The sequence below is a fragment of the Rhopilema esculentum genome, chromosome 10, assembly GCF_057945365.1.
Source record: "Rhopilema esculentum isolate cy_ngs chromosome 10, ASM5794536v1, whole genome shotgun sequence".
Classification (NCBI taxonomy): domain Eukaryota; kingdom Metazoa; phylum Cnidaria; class Scyphozoa; order Rhizostomeae; family Rhizostomatidae; genus Rhopilema; species Rhopilema esculentum.
This window is the reverse complement of record NC_142824.1, coordinates 4,792,021-4,801,575: the sequence shown is the minus strand read 5'-3', so window position 1 is coordinate 4,801,575 and position 9,555 is coordinate 4,792,021. Positions and strand designations below refer to the sequence as shown.

Genomic DNA, 9,555 nt, shown 5'->3' with positions numbered 1-9,555 from the left:
GACTGAAAGCGTTACAGGCGCATTGATTTTCGAAGTACCAATCTTTTCTAGGAACTTTGAGTTGACTTGCATTTTTGGATGATTTTATTTCATTTGGAAGAGAATTCCGAATCTTTGGACCCAAAAAGCTAATAGATTTTATACCATAACTTGTCATTTTAACCTTTGGAACATATAGAGTATCCATTTTTCGAAGATTATAGCTATTGGGTTTTGGGAGAAAGTAGTCTTTCATAAAGGCTGGATTCAAGTTGTGCAAAGTTTTGTAAACTTCTAGTGCTAGCAGCCGAATAGAGTGAATAGGAATTGTAGTAGATTTAGCCTTGACTAGAAGATTAGATTACGATGAAGTGTAGTCTGAGAAGGCTGATCGTAGGGCCTTTTGTTTACTTTCTCAAGTTTCTTTTGGCTTGCATTACTGCAGAATAACCAGATGAGGGGGCAGAAATTGAAGTGACAAAGAATGAATGAATTAACAATCACCACTCTTTCTTTGCTGCCCATGAATCGAGCTAGTCTTTTGATTGCGTTTAGCTGAATGGCAGCTTTTTTTCAGACTTTATCAATATGCAAGTCAAATTTTAGTTGTTCATCAATTTGAATTCCAAGTAGAGTTACTTCGCTACTTACATTTATTTTGAAGCCATCATTTATAGAAAATTCTGTAATGTGATTGTCATTATTACCCACAATTAGTGGTTGAAATTTAGATGGATTGGCTGTCATATGACTTGAATTAAACCAATCAATGCATTTATTGGTGTTATGTGAATAGTGAATGTGTTTTATTCATTGTATTTCATGGAACGAGTGAAAATGTTTCAAGTTTTTTGTTCTAAGGAGAAAGTGACTTTGTCTCTGTTTATTTTTTTTAACAGGAATAGTGAATATGTTTTATTCTCTTTATTTCATGGAACGAGTGAAAATGTTTCCAGCTTTGTGTTTTAAGGAAAAGGGACTGTCTCGAAAATTACAGTAATCGAAAAATACAAGTTATTTAACCCAGATACTGTTGCTGCGGAGGTGCTTTCTGCTCAGCTTCCGATCCGATCCGAGCTGTTTTGTTGGTGACTGTCCTCGTGCCCAGGGTTGGTATATTGGCTTTTTTAAGCCAAATTCCAGAAATTTGGCTTTTTTCGAACTTGTTTGGCTTCAGAAATTCCTTTTGGCTTAAAGTCACAATTTTGGCTTTTTTCCACAAGTACAGGCATAAGTACTTATTTCCTACCTTCCTTCCTTTTTCATCATTCTAACAGAAATTGGCAATTAAAGCAGTTAATGCACATATTTTACTGTGATTTAGACACTTTGTTGAACATCTGTGATTTTATCCACCTTGTCCAATTGCTACGTGGTTTTCGCTTTGTTCTTCATTCCTTCTGCCTGTTGAAGCAGGGTTTGATGACCGCGATGCGAAAAGGGGGGAGGGGTACTTGGAGGCGGTTGTGTTGTATGGACTGACTTTCTACTTCATCTGAATCAAATGATGAAATTTTGAGGGAAGGGTAAATATTCTGATAGTAAAAACGGCTAAGCCTAAAATTTTCTGTTTGCTCCCCTTTCGCTTTGTTTTACTTTTATCAAAAATGCGTTCCCTTACATGTACATCATGTGTAGGAATTTTATGAATATAATGAAAAAGTGTTTTCACAAAAAGTGAAAAAGAATCAGTCAGTTGAAGAATACCTAAGCATTTTCACAAAAGTGAAAATTTAAGCCGTGGGTAGAGAATTGCGTAAGGGTTAAAGGGGGTCAAGCACCCTAAGGATTGAACAAAAAAAGTTACTTCTAGCCTCGTTTACTACTTGAAATTTTCTATTGTTTTGCCGCCTCGTTTACATTTTGGCTTAATTTGGCTTTTTTCCAACATTGATTTGGCTTGAAGCCCCAAAAGAATCTACCAGCCCTGCTCGTGCCAAGAAGCCGGGAAGTTGTGTGGCCCTGTTGGGTAAGGCATGTTCATGTTGGAATGAATTTGTGTACCCTCTGTGGTGCAAAGAACTAGAACTTCCTGTAGTTTAACCATGACCATGTCAAAACAAATAAAGAGCCGCTGTGCGTGTCGTCACGAGATGTGCAGTGGCTTGTGGCTATTGTGTTTCAGTTTTTCTTCAAAACTCAACTCCTAGTAATTTCCTCGATGTATGACCAAGGTTAAGCTGGTAAAATTTGTTTATGCTAAAGATTTTGAAATAACAGACTCCCCTGTCTGTAAGTTTCAGAATTTTGTCCTCCTGAATATGCAAGACCTGCCACACCCCCTTCACTAGTCGATTTTCAAACAGATTAGGCTGCATAAATTTTAGTCCAATGTCTTTTTGCAATATGATATCAAGAGTGAAATTTTGCTATCCAATGTATAAAGCAAGAAAAACTACAAAGTTCAAAGTAAATTAAAAACCTAAAACGAGGAGATAATAAAGTCTTGAAGAGAAAATGTGGAATAGGAAGTAAGTCAACCATGCCATGTCCCAAAACCTAATATAGGCCGTCAGGTTAGAAAGCATAAAAATTTGTAAAATTTTTTTGCAAAAAGTAAATGCAGCCTAGCTGTTGGTGGCTCCACGATAAAAGAAGTTTTAAACTGCCCCCGAAGATAGAAATTATTTGGTATTGACTCTTTTGTTTAATGAAAAATATTTCTCAAAAATGCAATAACTTTGATCATTTGAGGTGTTTCCCAAAAAATTGATCAAATTATAATATATCCTATAAAGTTTTGTACTTTTGTCTGAAACTTTTCAATTAGAATTTTGATATTTTTTAGGTTCTTGGTATTCAATGTATATATCTCTTCTGTTCTGTCAAAGTGTTTCTTTCATACTAGATCAAGCAAATATGGACAAATTGAAAGAAATGCTAAGCTCCAAAAGTTTGACAGCCATATTAAGTGATCCAAAGTTTCTTGCAACATCTGCTGGTGTTGTTTTAGCAACATATTACTATTTTAAACAAAACAGAGAGCTTGAAGCATTTGAGGAAAGATTCAACTGCCAGTCCTTGGAACTTCCTGTAAGTATTTCCATGTGGTAAGGTTTTTGTAGGGATGCAGGAAATGACAAGGGGCAAGTGGGAAAGCTTCAAGACAAGGCATTTTAAAAATTGTTTTTACAAATTCTTCTATACAGACATTTTATTTGGGTCTGCTTTACGCTCTTTAGTTGACTTTTGCTTTTTGGCTCAATCCGCAAGTTGACGAATTCATGTTTTGCAAAGCAAAGTAAATGACAGTGATTGTAATAGCAATATAATTTGCCTGGTTTCATAAGATAAGAATAACTAAAGCTTGCAACTAATATATGTTTGTCAATAAGATGAAAATGAAAGCTACATAAGAGCTGGCCTACAGTGAGAAATCAGAGAAACAAGTTGAACTACTGTGGGATAGAATTCTAAAAGATGTTTGTGCAGGGGTTGCCATTCATTTTCCAGGCAATGAGCGAAACCTCCAGAAACAATCAAATTTGCTGGTAAATTACAAATTTTACCACATAGAGCAATAAAAGTTGTGTTTTAGATGAACATTTACTTAATTTTTTTGTCCTCAAGTTTGTGGGTAATACACTTGCATAACTGGTTAACATATGTCAATGTTTTGGGTATTTCTCAAACATTGATTAGGAATAATTTAAATGTCTTGAATTCCTTTTCAATTGTTCAGTTTGTTTCACAATTTCTGTGTTTTTTGTGCTCGTGCATGGATCATCAATCAAACTTATTTGATGCTTCTTCAACAGGGCCCTGAGCTTATTAGGATAAACGCAGAGACACCATCTCATCTTACAATTGATGAATGTGAATGCAAAACTATTCACGAATTTTTTTTGAAAGGAGTATCCTTGTCTGGTAGGTCCTTACTTTATTCAGAAAAAGTCTTGTGACAGATCTCTGTTTGATATACAAAATTCTTTGTGTGTGTCTTTGAAGTGAAAAATGTTTATAATCCCCATTTTCAAAGGAAAGGCTTACCAGGGAGTGTGGGGGTGTGTCAATCTGTGAACTTTGCTTTGATTCAGAAACAATATTTTTGATAGTCAGTAGTAATTAATCATGGACCAAGATTTTACTTGTTTATCTTCTTATCTTCTTAATATCTTATAGTTAAAAGTGGATGTTTGAATCATTTTCTAGGTACCTGAAGGGTGTGGCACCAAAATCCAATATTTATCTAACATGCCTCCAATCCTTGCCTCTAGATTCTTTCCCTGAAACTAACCTTATTAAAATCATGCATATGAATGGCATACTTAACTCATATATTGTTTCTTTTAAAACCCTAGGGGACCAGCCATTTCTTGGTACAAGAGCTGATGGCAACTCACCTTACAGCTGGATTACCTATAATGAGGTTTGGATTCTGTTTGGTTATGTTACAATTAGTGAAAGTCTAAAATCACAATCACTGGGCATTTTATAGAATCTTATATTTAGATGAAGTGAAACAAAATGTCTAAAGAATGGAATGAAAAAAGAAATCTGGCTGTAACTTTAGTGGTTTAGATCATAACCCACTATACAGTTTGTTATTTGTTGATGAAGTAGCTTGCAGATTTTTAGCGCAATGATGATTTTTACTTTCTTAATACGAGCTAGTATACTTATTGATATTGTTATTTATGGTGCTATTGAAGTGTGGTCAAGAGAAAAATTGACTAGAACACCAGCCTTCAAGATAGGCAGAGATTTTTTTCTTTTTTACATACTTGAAAATGGCATTTAAATAGTTCATACACTTTGTTAATTTTTTGAAAAGTTTGTACTAATAGAGCTTTTACAAAGTTATGGAAGCTGGTATAGTTGGAAGGGAAAGATTTCTAGTATTCATAATCTAGATAAATTAGCAACAATGGTATTAGGAAGTTAATTGTGGCTCACAAATTCATGTCCCGGAAAATCTTCTGCCAATTTTAGAATTCTTATACTTGAGGAGTTAAACATTAAATAGATTCAGCATTTTTGTGATATGGCAGCAAAAAATTGTTTCAAGATTATTTCTGTTTAGGTTTACAAAAAAGCATGTTATCTTGGATCTGCTTTGTATGAAATTGGTTTAAGAAAAGGCAGCTTTATTGGAATCAGTGCACAAAATAAACCAGAGGTAAGGAAGCAACTTCTATAACAATATGTCAAGTACAAAAATTGATTTTTATCATCCAAGTAGAAATCTTCTATCAATTTGATCCTTTTTTCAATTTTTTTGCTTCATATGTTTTTCAAACAGATAAGTAATTTTGAATTTATTTATTTATTTATTAGAGGTGAATCATTAGAGTAGTGGAAATCAAAGTTTTATGGCTATAAAGACACGCATGTGAATCACATATAATGATATGCAAAAGGCAGCTTTTACCTTAATAGTAATATGAGTTTGATTTAATGCCAGTACTTGTATGATTTGCGATATGTGTACTAGTATCAATAATGCAAGTGATAGTTTCGGACAGAAGCAGCAGTTACCGGTATTAATATTTATAATCATCAGTATTGAAATATACTTTGATCTCCTTTTTTTATATAGTGGGTGATAGTGGATCAAGGTGCCATGATGTTTTCAATGGTAATGGTTCCACTTTATGACACTCTTGGTCAAGAAGGAATGCAACATATTCTACTTCAGAGTGAGTGAGCCGACATTTTTTGTTGGCCTATCCTAATTCTCATCAACAAATATATATCTTTTTCAAGTCCTTGGTTTTCATAGTATGAGATTACATTAGCCTCTTGTGACCTTGGTAGTATTTTTCATGCTATTGGATGTTTTGAATCCAAATGTAATCAGATTAAGTTTACCAATGAAGCAGCATTGTGCTATTCTCTTGTTGATAAGCTAATTATTAACAGCTTATAGCTTGCTGATGGTCTGAGAAATTTTGCATAATCTATAGTTTAACTAAAATACCTTTCAATTCAAGTTTTACCCTACCATCAGATGACAGCATTTAAAATCACAATTCATTTAAGAATTTCCAGTCATACCCTTTTTAGAGATTTTGTACCAGAAAGAATACAAAACATGATTACTTTGTTTAGAGTGAAATTTTTGAAATACATTGAACGTTTTAAATGTGCACGTAACTGTCTTCTGTATATCGTGATTTGTTTGGAAATGATGAAAGTTTTCATATTTGACTGTATTATTAAAAAAGATGAAAGATTTTCTTTTGTTTCTTTGCTATTATAATGATTGTTGAACAAACTAGAGTTCTGGAGAAATCAGTTTAGAATTTTTCAATTTCTTATGAATAATCAACAACTGAGTTCCATTGTTCAAGCTCGTAGACACTATTTTTAAAGAGGCACCAGAAGTAAAAATACGTTTTTCTTTTGCAGCCGAATTGTCGATTCTCTTTTGTGATTCAGGAAAGCTAGATAATATTTTGAATAATGCAGAAAAGACTAAAGTTTTGAAAACCATTGTCACCTTTGATAATGTGAATGACCTGAAGCAAATAGAAAGATGTAAGAGCAACGGTATACACCTTATTGGGATGCAAGATTTACTGGTAAGACTTCTTTCTTTACAAGGCAATACTATTTCGCTTTTTGGATTGTGTTGCCCATGTATAATGCAGATATCTAACCATTCTTCTGTATGCTAAACAAACAGATCAAATAGTTGGCAGTAGTTTATGCACTGTGACAGGGGACAAATTATGTTTAGTTGCAACATTTGTAAGAGAGTTGGGCGGTGGACGATTTTTTATAAATCTAAAGCTTGATCAATTTAGGAGCAAGGCATGTCTAGCTACAAGCTACATTGACTAGCTACAGGTAAAATGTGATTTGTCAAATCCTAGAAAGAATGCAATCTAGCTCTGTATTTTTTATGGTTTTTATTTTCGTTTTATCTCCAGGGTATATTAGTATCTTATCATTCGTATACATTGGCTCGTTACGTGGTCACTTTTGTGATTTTTAATTAATGGTGATATTAATACTTTTTATACTGACTGTGCAATGAAGTAGTGAAGCCAAGGTAACATAGATGAAACATATTTTTAGTTTAAATTATAAGTGAACTTCAAGAATATAAAGTTTCTGCCTGTCGTGAAAGTTCGTAGTTTTAGAAGTCTACTGGTATTCAAGTAAAATTAACGGAAGATATATCAATTTTTGGCGCATTTTATTTATGAATGAGAGAAATATTCTCAGCTTGTTCATGTTTTTACAGGATCTTGGTAAACAAAATCAGCACGAACATATGGTAAGAAAATTGAATTGAAGTTAAAAACTGTCATTTAATCATCAAGGCACGTAAATTGATACTTTTTATTCATAGACTTGCTAGCTTTGACGGATGGTTTGTTTTTCTATATCAACGTTTTGCTCTGATACTATCGTTTTTTATATTAAGGCAGAAAACGTCTACAAAAATTAAGAAAACATCAAGATATGTGATAGCATTTTGTTAGCAGATAACAGCTAAATTTGCTAAGGTTATAGGTGTTCCAAATTTCCTAAAGTGTATACAAAATCAATATCTTGTTTGAGAGGACATTCATTTAATTCCTCAACACAGAAACAAAGTGTCAACATCTTGGAGAATAATTTTGATAGCAAAGAAGGCGAGCAATTCAGTATTTCCCACGTTAAGATAAAAAACTAAAATATAGGAATTTCATTTGGGTTGTTTTGAGCAGGAGGAAACCTTTGCCTGCTTTCCGAAAAAATTACAGAATAATTAGCTATTCTCCTCTTTCGATTAAGTTACTTATCCAATGAAAGCTGTGTTCTCGTGTATATGTTTTTATCCCTTGATGCCCAGCTTGTACCAACAATGGGTGTTTATTCATTGGTTTTATTACATTGGCAACATTAGGTACATCTAAAAGAGGGAAATTGTTTTTTATGCAAATATATGTATTGATATTAATACTTGGCTCACAGAAAGTGACTTTGATTTAATTCTTTCAGTTCACAGAATCATAAAGAGGAACTTTTTTTATACCCAAACTGACAATTTTTCACTAATACGGGGTTGATATTCAAAAATTGGTAATAATATTACTTCCATTTCTGAGAATGGTAGTTGATCAACTTATAGTTGCACGAGTTAGTTCCCCAAGTTTAGGCCTCATTGCTGTTAGTCTTCGAATAGGCCCCACCTTTGATTAAGCACCCCCTCAAATAAGCCCCCCCCACCTAAACTAATTCTGTGATCTAAGCTCCCATGAGCTGAGGTATTGCCTCGACAGCAATAGATTTATTCCAACATATCTGCATTTTTAAGCATACTAACTAGCTTGAAACAGAGGAAAAAAATTTACCCTGGTATCATTTTTTGCAGCTGCTTTCCCACTTTCAAAGAAGCCCTTCCCTCAAATCCGAAAATTATTTTGCGAAATAAACCTCCGGGTGCTTTTTTGTGGACTTACGGTGCAGCTCAAGGATCGTGGTCACACTTATATAGCCTTTTCAAAATATTTACCTAATATTTATCCTTAAAAAAATTTCAAAATTTTTAAAATAAGTTTGTAGTCAATGATTCTATTTCATTTGATGGTCCAAAACTTGGTTTCGTTGAAGATGTCTACTTCAAATTTCTTCTATATATCTATTTTTTATTCACATCATGTCTTGTGTGGGTTCAATTTAACATTCACATGTTGTTAACTCATTATATTATCAAACCTCTTCCCAGCTTCCGAGTCCTGAAGATCTTGCCTTGATTTGTTATACAAGTGGAACCACAGGTTGGTATCAATATCACCTGGACTTTGTTTTTATTAAATATACCATCTTGTTTCTCATTACGTCGCTTCAGGCGTCGCTTGCACTCAGCTTTAAAGGCGACCAAGGTTTCCATAGACCCTCAAATTGGCTTACGATTTAGTCTGTTTCTCGCACAATATTTGGTGGAATTTGTTGTCTTCACTTGACATAACAAGTGCAAATAGGAGCGGTTTCTTCACACTTAATAGTTTTTTTTGCTCTTTAATATTCAATGGAATTCAACATGAGGTTGCAGGCAATGCTGATTTCTTTTTTATACGAAATTGCATGCAAAATCTACATTGAAAGAAAACATTTTTTGATTAGAATACAGTTGATGAAAATTACTGTTTACTGGTCAGTCATAAAGTGCTTGTTGCCATATAGGCAGAGTTGTACCCGTTTTTGGTGCATACAACAGGACCATGCTCTGAATTACATGCTTAATGTGATCATCAGGCAACTGTTCGATATTTGGACCAGATGCTTGATAATGGAAACTTTTCATTTTCAATTCAATTAAAACTACAAATACAAATTTCACTATTACAAAGGTAATTTGCAATTGGCTAGCCTGGGTTTACAAAGAAAAAGACTATTACAAACACAAACAAAAGAAATTAACAAAAAAAGGAAAAAGTATGTTCGTCATTGTTTGTCATAATAATAATAATAATAATAATAATAATCTACATTTATACAGGATAGTAACCTTGGTCAGCTTGCTCAGAAGCTTCTATCAGTCAAGGTCCTGTTAATATTAAAGTTGAAAAGAAAATTAAAAGATGTCAAATTACAATATCAAATTTAAAAATATCTAAAAATTACATTTTAAAAAGTTAA

At 33.4% G+C, this 9,555-nt stretch overlaps 1 protein-coding gene across 1 annotated transcript in view; it reads left to right on the top strand.

Annotated features, from left to right (window-relative positions):
- The first annotated feature begins 1,066 nt into the window (after positions 1-1,066).
- Positions 1,067-9,555, top strand: part of LOC135685815 (long-chain-fatty-acid--CoA ligase 5) — a 50,944-nt gene continuing 42,455 nt past the window's right edge. Inside the window, exons 1-10 of the mRNA XM_089110948.1 lie at positions 1,067-1,084; positions 1,918-1,948; positions 2,828-3,012; positions 3,738-3,846; positions 4,281-4,348; positions 5,003-5,098; positions 5,519-5,618; positions 6,331-6,503; positions 7,172-7,204; positions 8,642-8,693. Coding sequence (XP_088967074.1) covers positions 2,839-3,012; positions 3,738-3,846; positions 4,281-4,348; positions 5,003-5,098; positions 5,519-5,618; positions 6,331-6,503; positions 7,172-7,204; positions 8,642-8,693 — 805 coding nt within the window. The 5' untranslated portion in view covers positions 1,067-1,084; positions 1,918-1,948; positions 2,828-2,838. The remainder of the gene's footprint in view (positions 1,085-1,917; positions 1,949-2,827; positions 3,013-3,737; positions 3,847-4,280; positions 4,349-5,002; positions 5,099-5,518; positions 5,619-6,330; positions 6,504-7,171; positions 7,205-8,641; positions 8,694-9,555) is intronic.